We start from the raw sequence: 15,078 nt of genomic DNA, 5'->3' as shown, positions 1-15,078 counted from the left end.
TATATATATATATATATATATATATATATATATATATATATATATATTTCTGTATCTAGCATATAATTCATAAATGGCTCAGCAGTTAAGAGCACTGTCTGGTCTTCCAAAAGTCATGAGTTCAATTCTCAGCAACCACATGGTGGCTCACAAGCATCTATAATGAGATCTGGTGCCCTCTTCTGGCATGCAGGCAGGTCACTGTATAAAAAATAAATCTTTAAAGGAATTATAAGCTATAATAATAATTATGAACCATTTGATATCATTGAACCCTGAGGAACCAAGGATCAGACCCAACTTGTTTTGATGCCATACCCAACTTTCATGGTGCTGTCGAGTCAGAGAATATTTTTGTGAAATATTGGACAATTTTTATCTTCTATTTTTATCAAATATTTTTAAATTACGTATACAGTGTTCTGCCTGCCGGCCAGAAGAGGGCACCAGATCTCATTAAAGATGGTTATGACCCACCATGTCATAACTGGGGATTGAACTCAGGACCTCTGGAAGAGCAACTGGTGCCCTTAACCTCTGAGCCATCTCTTCAGCCCTTTATCAAATATTTTTATCTTTTATTTTGACCCCAACTCTCCCCAGGCACTCCCAACATGTCACCCTCCCTTTTTTTATGTTTGTTCTCTCTCTCTCTCTCTCTCTCTCTCTCTCCTTCCCTCCCTTCCTCCTTTCCTCCCTCCATCTCTCTTTCTCTCTCTGGTTGTTGTTTGGTTTGGTTTTCCATTTTGATTTGCTTGCTTTTTTATTTTTTTATTTTTTTGGATCCTACTGAATACAGTTAGTGCTGTCTGCTGAAGTGATGACTCATCTTGGCTGGAGCTTTTGCAGGTAACCATAGCTACAGTTGTGCAGCAGCCATAAAATGTCCAAAGAGCATTTCACAGCACTCCTCCCTATCCTCCAGCTTTGTCACTCATTCTACCTCTTCTGTGATCCTCCTGGGCTTTGGGAGTCTGATACGATTGTCCCATTTAGGGATGAGCACTCGATCAATACTTAGTTATGAGTCTATATTAACTACTGTCCACAGCTCAGAGAAAACTCTGGGCAAATTTGAGGGCAGCACTAATTTGTGGGTAGAAAGCTTGTTTGTTTTTTGTTTTTTCCGAGACAGGGTTTCTCTGTGTAGCCTTGGCTGTCCTGGACTCACTTTGTAGACCAGGCTGGCCTCGAACTGAGTTTAAACTGGGATTACAGACATGCGCCATCACACCCAGCTTGGTAGAAAATGTTTTAACTCCAGAATTGTTCTCTTCATAGCTATCAGCTGGAGTGCTGTTCCTGAGCAGCCTTTGGATGTTACAGCCAATGGTTTTCCACAGGGAACAACAAAGAAAGAAATTGGAAGCCCTCGGGCCAGGTACAGCTTCCTGAACTCATTTTTTTTCCCCTATCCAATTCTGAGTCTTTTTCATTTCACACAAAAGGAAACTACCTGCTCCTCCTTTTCCCTAGCCCTTGGAAGTCCCTCATCTGCTCTACTCATTTTCTCCATGTATTCCTGTCTTCTGGATACTTCCTGTAAATGAAATCATTTCCTTTGTGGTTCTTTGTGTCTGCTTGATCCACTTAACATGTCTCTACAGTTCACACATGTGGTGTGGTTTGGTACTTCCTTCTTTTATGGCTAAGTAGTATCCACTATATTGCTCTGCCTCATTTGGTTTATTCTCTATTCTCATCAGTGATGGTCTTTGGGGATGTTTTGCTTTGGGCTGTTGTTGTTATAAACAAAAATAAGAATATTAACCTTTCTATTTTACCAATAAAGACTGGGGAGCCAGATGCTGGGGTGAAACCTGCTAGCTCAGAGAGGCAGAGAAAGCACCCAGCTGACCTTCCTTCTCACCTCAGGTCCAGATGGAAAAAACCCAAAGGCTCACTAGCTCAACTGACCGCCCAGGAAGAAAAGCCCAAAAAAATCCAAGGCCAAAGGCTTGTTAGCTCAAAGCCCAAAAAAAGCCAGGGACCTGAGCTGCTGAAGTCTAAGCTAAAGTCGGAGCTTAAACTAAAAGCTTTTTCTACTTCTCCACACAGTCTAAAACACCCCTCCACTCAAAGTTCCTCCTACTCTTTAATCCCTGTCAGCTGGTTTCTTGCTCTGCCTCTTGACCTAGGGTTAACTATTAAATCTTGTGTACAAAAAGCTCTTGGATTAAAGGTGTGTGATAGGGCTCAACCACAGCAAACAAAACAGGGTTTTACAGTTTATAATTTGGGGGTTCATACTGGGATCAAATATTCTGCAACAGGCTACTGTGAAAGTGCCGTGATGAACAACTGGATGCCTGTTTCTTAATACTTTCTCTTAGGAATGTACATAGGAGTGGAGTTGCTGGGCAACAGTTTTAGAAATGAGCGAATCATTTTCCCAGCAGCTCTGCCATGGACCATTCCCACATCCTTGTAGAGGATCTCCAGTTGCCTGGCACCCTGTCCAACACCTGTATCTGCTGTCTGTTAGGTATGAAGTGCTGGCCCTGCATCGCCAGTGACTAATAAAATGGGTACCCTGTTGCGTGCTTACTAGCCATTGAGAAGTATCTCTTCTCATCCCTGCCCATTTTGTGATTGGTTTGTCTTTATTTTTAATTGTTAAACCACATTCATGTATTTGGGGGACCATGTGGAGGTCAGAGTACACTTTGTGAGATTCAGTTCTCTCCTTCCACCAAGGGCCAAACTCAGGTCTGTATGGCCCTGGCTGGCCTTGAACTCACGGAGATCCTCCCACCTACGTATGTGCTCCCATACCTGGTTGTTTTTACTTTTTTTTTTTTTTTTAAGATTTTGGTTTGTTTGTTTGTTTGTTTGTTTGTTTTTGAGACAGGGTTTCTCTGTGTAGCCCTGGCTGTCCTGGAACTCACTCTGTAGACCAGGCTGGCCTCAAACTCTGCACCCCGCCCCCAACTCTAAGGAATCCTATGTAATTCAGAGTTAACAAACATTTACTCAATGTTTTTGATTTGTTTTGTTCCCAGCTGCTATTTGTACTTGTCAGAGGCCTGACAGCGGGGTGTATGAGCAGAGCGGAGGAGGAAAGGTCAGGCCTGCAGGTTTCAGGACTCTCAGGCTCTGTTTGAATGACAGACTCAAGCTCCTCATCTGGGTCCCTCAGCCAACTGGCTTCCATTTGCTGCTTTGCTCAGAATAGGAGGGTATCTTTGCTTAGTCTTCACCCTCATACTTGTAAAGCCCAATTCAGCACACCACCTCCTGAATCAAGAGGACCATGTTTGTAGTTTCCTATGCCGCTGTTCTCCAGCCTGTCCAGTATGTCAGTGTTCCCTGTGTGACCCGGAAAGCCTCACATTCTGATCCTAGGTCTGTCTCCATGTCTGTGTGGCCTGGGGGTAAGGCCAGCTGCTCTGTGGTCAACAGTGTACTTCTGTCTGTATAATGGAGGTTCAGGGACACACAGTGTCCTAGTTACATCTCTGCTGCTGTGACAAAGCACCATGACCAAGGCAACTTATAGAAGGAAGCATTTAACGGAGGTTGTCAGAGGGTGAGTCTATGACCATCATGGTGGGGAGCATGGCAATAGGCAGGCTGAGAGCTAGAGAGAGAGACTATGCATTAGGAGGCAAATTCTGCAGGCTAGCAAAAGCCTGGGGATTGAAGGGGTCAGTATTTAGGTCCTGGCACCACTCCTTCTAGGGATCCCGGGCAAATCACTCAACCTTCTCTGAGTTTACTTGACAACCACAAAGCAAGATTGACCAGCGTGAGAACCGAGTGAGGTAGATATAGCTTCAAATGGCATTTTGCTAAGATTGATAGCCCTTTTAGCCATCTAGTGATCTTTGTAACATCGTTGTGTGCAGGAATAGCTCTACTTTATCCTAAGACCTGCAGCTGCTGGGAGAGCCAGGCCCCTCCCTGCTCATCCCTGAGCGGCTGCATTGGGAGGCCACCTCTGGGAAACCCCAGGGAATCTCAGATGGCATTGATGGAGGTGCAAGAAGGGAGTGTTTACAAGCAATGGGGTGATGACAGGAATCACAAGAAAGATGCTCATTTTAAGAACCTAAGAACCTTGATTTTTACTGTGCCTCACAGGCTAATTCTCTTTATCCTGAAGGAAAAAAAAAAAAAATCTGTGCCATTTGAGATACTAGAATATCTTGGGAAGATCATGAAACAGCTCACTAAATTAAAAAGAAAAAGATGAACAGGGTTTTTTGTTGGCTTTTACCTATGTGTGTGTCTTTAAGTAAGTGACACGTGGGTGAAGATTCCACAGAAGTCAGAAGGGGGTGTTCAGTCTCTGAGGCAGTTGTGAGCCACTGGAAACTGAGCGTGAGTCCTCTAGAAAACTTGCATGCACTCTCAACTGCTGTGCCACCTCACCAGCCCGGGATGAGAGATCTTAACCACATTCATACATGGTTTGTGTATCCCATGGCACACACATGCACACACATTTGCACATGCCATAGTACATGTACAGGGGCCAAGGATCAAACTTGGGTCATCAGTCTGAGCAGCAAGCACCTTTCCCATTGGGTATCTCTCGTCATCCCAGGTTTTTGTTTTGTTTTGTTTTGTTTTGTTTTGTTTTGTTTTGTTTTGTTTTGTTTTAAGCTAGTCAAGTATGAGTGTCAGATGAGAATTTTTTTTGTTAGAGACAGGGTTTCTCTGTGTGGCCCTCACAATTCTAGAACTTGCTCTGTAGACCAGGCTGCCCTTGAATTCAGAAATCTGCCTGCCTCTGCCTGGGATTAAAGGCATGAGCCACCATATCTTGTTTGTTTGTTTGTTTGTTTGTTTGTTTGTTTGTTTGTTTGTTTGTTGAAACAAGGTTTCTCTGTGTAGCCTTGGTTGTTGCTTGTAGACCAGGCTGGCCTCACAGAGATCCACCTGCCTCTGTCTCCCAGAGTGCTGGGATTACAGGCATGCATACAGTGTATTTTCATCAAATTACCTTTCTCTCTCAACTCCCAGATGAAGGATTTTTAAAAAGAAATAAAAACAAAGGAAATATACTAATCTAAAAGCTCCTGTGCTTTCTCTTGTTCACCAGCTCACAAGGAAGGACCCACCATCGTACTATGTGAGGGACCCAGTGCTCTTGGAAAGCATCAGCCAGCAGTAGCCACCTAGAAAAGTCTTTCGCTCCTCAGATAATTCAGTAGTTTCTACAGCACATGCCTCTCCCTGATAGGGACATTCCTTACTCATGTGGTCCCTGTGATCTACTGTGGAATAAGACTTAAGGCTTGCAGCCAGGTGCTTTTCAGGACAGCCAAGGCTACACAGGGAAACCCTATCTTGAAAAAAAGGAAGGAAGGAAGGAAGGAAGGAAGGAAGGAAGGAAGGAAGGAAGGCTGGCTTGCGTCACTGGAGCAAGTTCCCAAACAGAGAATATGTCTCTAGCCATCTACCCTATCCAAGCCAGGGCCATGTACTTGCTAGCAATTGCGTACCACTGAGCTACACTCCAAGGCTCTGATTTGCTTTGTAGGCATGCCTCTGTTTTTGGAGTGAGGAAGGAGCCGACAAAATAGTTCAACAAGGTTTGCTCCAGATCCTGCCTCAGCTGAGTGCTGAGTGTGCATGTGCAGCATCTTACCATTACTAATGAGGTGGCTGAAGCAGAGAACATTCAACTTCCTCTTGGTTCTCCAGGGAACAGACTGCTGAGAACCTTTACAGCTGTGTTCCCAAGAGGGGCTTTCCATACCAGCATCTCTGCTGTGCTACTGTGATGGTGGTAAACAGATCCCAGCAGGCCTCCTGCCAATAAAGTGGGTGACATGTTGAGCCTTGATGTGGATCTGTCCTCCAGGCTGTAGAGTATGACATAGAGTTTCTTGTTCTGGTAAATGAAATGTTTCAATATGCTTCCTTAATCCTCAGTAATAAACCAGGCTTGGTGGTACATGCTTTGAATCCAGCACTCAAGAGGCAGAAATAGGCAGATATGTTTCAGGCTGAAGTCTTGACTAAGATTACTTATTTTATTAGTCAATACATATAGCCAAATGATAAAATTATATTTACAAGAAAATTGCTAGATATTTGAAACAATGAGTGTTTTTGTTGCCTTTGGTGCTTACCCTTTGAATATGTTCTCTCCAGTATTTAAAAGATAACTTTGTTTTGTCTTGTTTTGTTTTGTTTTGTTTTGTTTTGTTTTTTTGAGATAGGGTTTCTCTGTGTCACCTTGGCTGTTCTGGATTCACTTTGTAGATCAGGCTGGCCTCGAACTCAGAGATTCATCTGTCTCCTGTCTCTGCCTCCCAGAGTACTGGGGTTACAGGTGTGCACCACCAAGCCTGGCACTTGACTTTGTTCTTTTTTTTATTTTAATTTTTATTCTTTCTTTCTTTTTTTTTTTTTTTTCAAACCCGACTGAAGTGTCCCCTCTTTTCTCTCCAACCAGGACCTCTCCCCTGTGTACCTCCTATCTGCCTCCAACCACCATCCATCCTCCTCTGTTTTTACTCAGAAAAGGGCAAGCCTCCTGTGGATATCAGCCAGACATGGTATATATCGAGGTGCAGTGAGACTAGTCGCCTCCCCTCGTGTAAAGCTGGATGAGAATCAGAGACAGCCCCTGCCCCCAGAGCTACGAGTCCCACAAGAAGACCAAGCTACATATATGTAGCTTTTATGCAAAAAGCCTCGGGGTGACTTTGTCCTTGAGTAATAATTTTCTGAGTAGTAGTTAATTAACCTGGGATTTACGAACACCATTAAATTAACATGCGCCCAGTATCTAGTTCTATAACTTGTTGCAGTCCCAGGAGACTGTCACAGCTGCAGCACCTCGGTGGAAGTTTTAACTCTTGGTGCATAGATTTCTTCTAGGCCACTTTGTTCAGGTGGGAAGAAATAAGCTTTTTGAGCTATAGGTAGTTTGGGATGTGCTTCTCTGGTACACCTGCAGTCACTCATTTATAGAAACTATTTTCAGTATCAACTTCTGCCAGACAAACTCAGCTTGTATTCTTTATGGCAACATAAAATACTGACTTTTGGAAACCCACATTTTTAAGTGGTATTTTTTTTTTTTTTTTTGAGGGGGGTGTTCAAAATAGAATTTTTCTGTGTAGCCCTGGCTGTCCTGGAACTCACTCTGTAGACCAAGCTGGCCTTGAACTCCAAGAATCACCTGCCTCTGTCTCCCAAGTGCTGGGATTAAAGGCTTGCACCACCACTGCCTGGCTTTAAGTGAGATATTTGTGTCAAATTCAAGAACCATATATATGGTTATACACACACACACACACACACACACACACACACACACACACACACCTGTTCTGTTCTCTTTTATCTATTACAAAACCACACTCATTATGGTTTTAGATCAAGTTTCTCCCTTTTGCTCTGTCCACCCCTTCCCTCTCCCTGTCCTCAGTTGTTCTTGAACTCACAGTCTTTCTGCTCAGCCTACTGAGTACTGGAGTGGTGTGTGCACCACTACTCCTGATGAAAAATCACACTCAGTAGCTTTAAATAGATTATATCCGTCAGAGGATGTCCCGTCGCCCTGTCTTTCAAGAGTGTCTTGTCTTGGCCATTCTTGGATTCTAAATCTAAAGATCTAGTTGAGAAAAATAGACATCTTTCAGCATCGTCTTTCAGACCAGGAACGTGGAAGGCAGCTCCACTCACCACTGTGCCACTAAAGGCCCACAGGACATGGACTGTCTTTCTGTAACTCTCCTGCCAGGTCAGCAGTTTGTTCTTCCCAGATTTATGACACAGTTTAGAGTACCCACTTACTCAGGACTTCTTAAAGTTTTTTTTATCACAATTATTTATGTTGTGTCTATGCATCTGTGTGCTTGGAAACACTCATGCCATAGCATTTGTGAACCACTATGGATGCTGGGAACTAAACTCAGATCCTCTGTAAGAGTAGCACAGGTTCCCAAGAACTGAGCTGAGCTGTCGCCTAGCCACAGTTTTTTTTTTTTTTTTTTTTTTTAGCAGTACTGAATATTGAACCTTTATGCATGTCCAAGGTAACTGCTCTAACCTTGAGCAATAATCTAAGCCCTCAATCAACTTTCATGGTTTCATTTTATTATTTTTATTTATTTATTTTTAATTAGTTTCTGTTTTATAATTCTCTTATATAAGTCTTTCACATTGCCATTAGATTTATTCTATGAAGCTGTTAGTTATCTGTTGATGTATAGGAAATTATCTACAAAATAGCCCCTTTACATAACAATAAACCTTAGTCTTCCGAGTTTCTGCTGATTTGGAATAAAAATGAATTTAATAGGTGATCGTGCCTTGAGATTTGAGAGGTCAGTTATGTCCCCTGGAAGTGTGAATGGGGTTGGGGGATTTAATTCTAAAAATGCTCAGTTGTGTGAAAGCAGGTCAGTGTCACTGCCAGCAGGGAATTTCAGTTCCTCACAGCACAGATCTCTCTAGAGAGGCAAGGTGTGGTGATCCATGTCTGTAATCCTAGCCCTTGGGAAACTGAGGCAGGGGCTCATGATTCAAAACCAGCCTAGGCAATGTATGTAACATTTATTTATTAATGTATGTATGTAATATAATATAGCAAGCCTTTTTGTCAGGGCTGGGGGGAAAAGGGAAGAGAAAGGAGGAGGAGCAGGAGAAGAGAGACTGATGGGCCATTTCATGTCGGCCTACATTTCTCCTTGGGATACGGAGGGATGGAGGATCTGGCATATTCGCACCTGAGCATGCTGAAGAGGCTGGTGTCTCTGATGGTGGCCTGCCACTTAGTTAGCAGTCAGTGAGCTGTACTTTCCCTTTCTGAACAGATCCCGGATCAGCAAGGTGGAACTCTTCAGATCATTCCAGAAGCTGCTGAACAGCATTGCAGGAGACGAGCAGCCAGACTCCATCAGGTGATTCTCTCCTTCCCCCTGCTGTCCTGTCTCTAAAGGCTGCTGCTCTGCTTCTGGCTTGTGCATGGTGACGCATGTGGCAGGCACTAGGCTCGGCGAGCCAGGGGTCACTTATTGCATTCTCACAGAGAAGAGGAACATGTCAGATTTGTGTCCGCATCGCACCTAAGATAGAGAAGCCATGCTTGCGAAGGGTGAGAGGAAGGCTTGCACTCAGTTTTACTTACCTCATATTTATATATCTATTTTGAGGGAGGTTGTCACTGCCCAGAGGCCTGAAACTGAAAGTCACCATTTGGGACAGCTTAAGCTGGAGCCCACAGCAGTTCTCCTGCTTCAGCCTCCCAAACACTAGGATCACAGGACTGATCTTGGTGTTTTTTCATTTTGTCATCTGACTCGTTGGCTGACTTTATGGTACTGGCAGTGGGAGCCAGGGCCTCTGTTGATAAGCTACACTTGTTTTCCAGGAGCCCAGGACTCAAAGTTCAGTTAGAAATTATCAAGTTCATGGATCCTGCCTCTTTACTAACAAATAATTGATTAAAATAAAACTTAAATCAGTATTTACCGCAACAAGCATTGTCTGTACAACTGTAGCCTCCTCCTTGCATTCTTCCTCACTCATGGGATCGTGTGCACACACGCACACACACTTAAAAATAATAAAAATAGAGGCTAGAGAGATGGCTCAGAGCCTAAGAGCACTGGCTGTTCTTGCTGAGGACCAGGTTCAACTCTGAGCACCCACATGGTGGCTCATAACCATCTGTACCTCCAGTCCCAGGGACTCTGACATGTTCCTCAGGCCTCCACAGGTGCTGCACACACATGAGACACAGGCAAGATAAATGACCTTAAATTAAAGTGATAGTAATAATAATAGTAGTAGTGAAACAGGATGAAGTTGAATTAGTAAGACAAGTCTCTATTAGGTAAAAAACCTGGTAAACACAACCAAGGAAGACTTTATTTTGGTTCACAGTTGGAGGGTACCGTCTAAGGTGGCTACTTATACGGCATCAAAAATTGGGAAGAAGACTGTCTAAAACAAACACACAAAAAGATTAGGAAGCGGAGAGAGGAACATGGGTGTCGAGCTCAGTTCCTCCTTGGTGGTCGCTCTGGGCCCCCAGCCCATGTTTGGCTCTGCCCCATCCATGGTGGCTCTCCCACCTCAGTCAAACCTTCCTGGAAAGCACCCTCATGGACATGCCCAGAGGTTGGTTTCCCTGGTGATTCTAACGAGTTATAACTCCACTCTCGTCAATAATGAAGATTAATCCTCACAGTCTTGGTTTAGTCAATGGTAAGAATAGTAACATTAGCCATGTCATAAGATCACTGAGAAAAACATAAAGGAAAAATATTTCATGTCAAAGTGCTTGATCCAGGCATGGTTTATACTTGCTGATGGCAACCAATAAGTAATTTTAGTTATAAAAATCCATGAGGGCCGGGCAGTGGTGGCACACACCTTTAATCCCAGCATTTGGGAGGCAGAAGCAGGCGGATCTCTGTGAGTTCAAGACCAGCCTGGTCTACAGAGTGAGCTCCAGGACAGCCACAGCTACACAGAGAAACCCTGTCTCAAAAAAACAAAACAAAACAAAGAAAAAAATCTATGGGGGTGTCCCTGAAGAGCTGACTCAGTGATTAAAATCACTTGTTCCGTCTCAAAAGGAACAAAGCTCAGAACCCAGGACCCATATCAGGTGGCTCACTCTCGTTCTAGGGAATCTGACACCCTCTTCTGAAATGAACACAGGGCACAGCCATGCTGCACAAACATACATGCAGACAAAACACTCATATATACAATAAACTTTTTATTAATTTATTTATTCATTTTACATCCCAATTGTAGCCCCTCCCTCTTTTCCCTGCCCCACCCTCCCTCCCTCTTCCCTTATCCCTCCTCCCCTACTCCTCAGAAAAGGGGAGTCCCCCTCCACCAACCCATCCTAGCACATCACGTCATAATTAAGAACTTATTCTGTGATGAGATGTGTGTGCTGCACTAGTGTTAAAGAAAGACTTCTTCAGACATTTGTCACATGGTAGAGAAGACTATTCAGGAGATGTTACAGGGGAAAGAAACTGAGCTCAACTGGAGACTTAGACCAGGAAGGAGCAGAATGGGTTGGGGGAGTCTGTGGCTAGAAAATTTCTAAGCTGATTTAAAACTAAGCTAAAGTATTTTTTTCTTTCTTTTTTTTTTTTTTTTTGGTTTTTGGTTTTTGGTTTTTGGTTTTTGCAGCATGGTTTCTCTGTGTAGCTTTGGCAGTCCTGGATTTGTTTTGTAGGCCAGGCTGGCCTTGAACTCACAGAGATCCACCTACCTCTGGCTCCCAGATTGCAGGGAATACAGGTGTGAGCTAAACAAGATTCTTGCTGAAGGCAAGCAAGGTGATGAGATAGGGTACAAGTAAAAAAAACTTTTTTTTTTTAGTATCTTATATGACGCAGACTAGCCTCAAACTTGCTGCAGAGCCAGCGATGACCTTGAACATTCCAGTCCTCCTGTTTCTGCCTCCAATGTGCTAGGATCACACGGATGCCACCACCCCTGCTCTGTTCAGTTCAAAGGGACAAACACAGGGGTTCCTGCTAAGCGAGCAGTCTACTGCCCAGGCTATCCCTGCCCAGAGTGAAGAATTGGGTCAGTATTGAAAGTGATCAGAGGGCAAGGGGTGGGAACGTTTATTAAACTGACTCAGGAGAACTCTAGTTGAAACTGGACTTAGAAAGCTTGGGCGGAACCCAAGGCCAAGTCAAGAGGAGGACTCGGAGGACTCGACTCACATTTTAGACCTACCTAGTCTTATCCGAAGAAAATCTCCCAAGAATTACAACTAGTCAGAGAGGATAAAGGGGTGTCGATTAGCAGCATATAGTAGAATGTAGATGTTACAGAATGTTCTTAAAAGAAAAAACAGAGCCAAGAAAGTTCTTAATCTCTAGATCCTTGGGTGGAAACTTTAAGTCAGGACTGGAGAAGACAGCTTGTGATAGTAGGAGGAGGCTGTCTAGCATACTTGAAACTCTGTGTGATCTTCCATACCACAGAGAAAACTTTTATCTGCTTGCACATAGCCTGTACATAGTCCAGGCTGCCCTGGAATCGCAGAGATCTGCCTGTCTCTGCCTCCTGTGCTGGGATTAAAGGCATGCGCCAGCACACCCAGCTAGTGTTCTGTGATTCTAACTGGCTCCAGCACGTACTGCTTTAACATGAATTCCCTTTCAAGGAGACAGTGCTCCCTCTGCCCCTGCTCTGCTGTTTGGGTCTTTCCAGTTGTTCTAAGGGCGAGTACCCCGGTGAGAACTGTGCTTGACGGCATGTGTGCATTAGGGTACAGAAGCTGGACACCTACCAGGAGTACAAGGACGCCGCGTCTGCCTACCAGGAAGCCTGGAGCGCACTCCGGAGGGCGCAGCCCTTTGCATCCTGGATCAGAAACTCACCCGAATACCACCAATTTAAATGAACTCTTGCTGGTATCAGGACCCTTCATGTTGGCCTCTCTTCAGGCTGAACAAACTCTGCTTTTCTGGTGGTTAAGAGAAGAAACGCCTTCTCCCAGGGACGTGCCCCTCTTGGTGTCATACAGATGGAACTTAGGACCTCATCAAGTTTACTTGATTGGAGCAGCTTCTTGCTAAAATGGCCTCTCAGTAATGACCTTGGTGTCTGCCTTCAATTGTGTTTTATTGGTTTTTTTAAAACATAACATCAGAGTCTGAAAAATGATGCTTTTAATGTAATCTGCAGCAGCTCTGCTTTGTCTTCTTCCATTGATTTGGCAAGTGTATATTGGGCTGGAATTACATTAGAATGTCTGGAAATTTTACAGCTTCTCCTGGAGTGGTAACATGCATTTCATATTTCTAGCCTTCCTTTGGAAACCATTATTTCATTTCCCAGTCCTCAGCAATCAGATGTGGTTGAAGTTTACTTTACTCTTAGGCTCAGCACTGGACTAGCCTTGGAAAGCACTGTTCTCAGACCTATCAGTAAAGGTTTGTTTGGGGCTGGAGAGATGGCTCAGTAGTTAAGAGCATTGACTGCTCTTCCAGAGGACCTGGGTTCAATTCCCAGCACCCACATGGCAGCTCACAACTGTCTGTAACTCCAGTTCCAGGGGCTCTGATGCCCTAACACAGACATGCAGGCAAAGCACCTGCAGATGCCATTTTAAAAGTCTCACTTTGTAGATACACTGTCCTTGACTTTCAGTCCTACTTCAGCCTTTCAAGTGCCAAGATTACAGGCATAAGCTGTAGCCCAAAATATTCTCCTCTCTCCCGTTAGCCCCCTCTCTCCCTCTCCTTCCTCTTTCTTCTACCTTTTCTTCTTGAGACAAGAAGAGACCTCTGTAGCCCTGGCTGGCCTTGAACTACTATGCAGCCAAGGATGACCTTGGGCTCTGATCTTCCTGCCTCTGCCTCCAAGTGCAACACCATACTTGCCTTCCAAGATTCTCTTCTGATCAGTGTTCTGAGGCCCACAATAATCTTGTAACCAGCCAATAGCCGCCATCTTTTCCTACCACATAGAGACAGCCAGCTGTGAATGAAGGCAGCAAAGGAGGAAACAGCCAGAACAATCAAAGGCCTAGTATCCACCCTGCGCCCAAACTGTGAGACCAATGCCTGTTTTGTTTGTTTCTAGTTTATTCACTTATGGGGCCCGCATATGCTGTAGTGCATGTGTGTGGTAAGCATCCTATCAGCCGAGCAGCCTCATCAGGTCTCTATTGTTTTCATTTCGCCTGTTAGAGTTATTTTCTTTTTAACTTTGTTCCCAAGTGCCTTAAATTCCTAAGTAAGTCAGCGGCAGACCCAGAAACTAGCCCTGTTTAACTGTCATCATCTCAGAGATAGCTCTCAGTTTACTCCCGCCTTGAATAACTGGATGAAAATAGCTCCCCTTCTTGTTACTCAAGGTCATTACTTTTTATAGCTTTTCCTTTGGTTTGGTTTTGGATTTTTGTTTTTAGAGACAAGGTTCTTCTGTATAGCCCTCATTTCCCTGGGACTCACTCTATAGTCTAAGCTGGCCTCAGAGATCCACTGCCTCTGTGTCCCCTGGGATTAAAGGTGTCACCACCACCACTTGTATCTTTTATGAGATTTTTGTATTAAGACTTGAATAAAAATGTGAAGGAGTAATATATTTTTATTCCTAAAGTTATAATCTGCCAAATTCTCTCTCACACACAAAAAAGTTCAATATGAACTAAAAACCTTAGACACTGGGGAATGGGCTGAAAGAACGGAAGGCTAGACACTGAAGGCAGCTTCATCTTGACCTGCACCTGTTTTCTCAAGAGCTAAGGATGGTACTTAAACATCTAACAGTGACATTCTATTTTATGCTTTTAAACCCAAGTTTGTGCCAGGCAGTGGGGTGCCCTCCTTTAATCCCAGCACTTAGAAGGTAGAGGCAGGCAGGTCTCTAGTTCCAAGCCAGCTGGGGCCACACAAAGAAACCCCTTATCACCAGCCAGGCGAAGTGGTGCACTCAGGGAGGCAGAGGCAGGAGGATCTCTGTGAGTTCGAGGCCAGCCTGGTCTGCAAAGAAAGTCCAGGACAACCAAGGCCACATAGAGAAACCCTGTCTCAAAAAACAAAATTTTATAATTGAATGTATACCCTAAAGTCACCTCTCTGTAATACTGGCAGATGCTTGCTTGCTTTCAGACTATGTCTCATGAAAGCTAGGCTGCCTTTGAACTCCTTCTTTTCCTAAAACCCCAAGCCAGAAAACTGTCCTCTCCATAGAGTTATCCTACTTATCCTTGTTTGTTTTCTGCCACCAGCAACATTATCAGATCTAAGCATGTGCCAGTCCCGTGAGCATGATAATCTAGAGCCAAAGTGGCTTCATTTGCCTTGCATCCTTACGGTCCTGTCCAGGCTCTGGCTGCAGCAAGCCTGCTTTCCTTGGTGAAGTCAGGGGATATGAGTCACATTACAGGACATTCATGCATGTCCCCACCACCCACCCCATCAGGGTTCACAGAGCAATGCCAGGCACAGGCCAACCAGCAGGACAGTTTGCCATAATCATCAGAGAAAGTAGGATAGGCAGAAGAAACTGAGGGCCTGACATGCTGGGCCAGTGTCCACCACTTAGCTATGCCCCACCCAGGTTTTTGGTTTTGTTTTTTAATTAGTGAAAATAATTTTATATTTTAAACTGTTG

The 15,078-nt window shown here is 44.2% G+C and overlaps 1 protein-coding gene across 8 annotated transcripts in view; it reads left to right on the top strand.

Moving 5' to 3' along the window:
• The window catches only part of Adat1 (adenosine deaminase tRNA specific 1), a 47,495-nt gene that overhangs the window by 12,575 nt on the left and 19,842 nt on the right, over positions 1 to 15,078 (top strand). The window contains exons 8-11 of one of the 8 annotated variants that reach the window (XM_055621393.1): positions 1,282 to 1,381; positions 6,410 to 6,512; positions 8,781 to 8,867; positions 12,230 to 12,427. In XM_055621393.1, the coding sequence (XP_055477368.1) occupies positions 1,282 to 1,381; positions 6,410 to 6,512; positions 8,781 to 8,867; positions 12,230 to 12,358 (419 nt within the window). In that variant the 3' untranslated portion in view covers positions 12,359 to 12,427. Of the gene's footprint in view, positions 1 to 1,281; positions 1,382 to 6,409; positions 6,513 to 8,780; positions 8,868 to 11,319; positions 12,175 to 12,222; positions 12,722 to 15,078 lie in introns of those variants that run through there. The other 7 variants (XM_055621392.1, XM_055621396.1, XM_055621395.1 and 4 more) reach the window with 7 other exon arrangements.

Source organism: Psammomys obesus, unplaced genomic scaffold (assembly GCF_907164565.1).
Source record: "Psammomys obesus unplaced genomic scaffold, mPsaObe1.curated_primary_1811, whole genome shotgun sequence".
Taxonomy (NCBI): Eukaryota; Metazoa; Chordata; class Mammalia; order Rodentia; family Muridae; genus Psammomys; species Psammomys obesus.
Note: the sequence above shows the minus strand (reverse complement) of the source record. Positions and strands in the feature narration are given on the sequence as shown.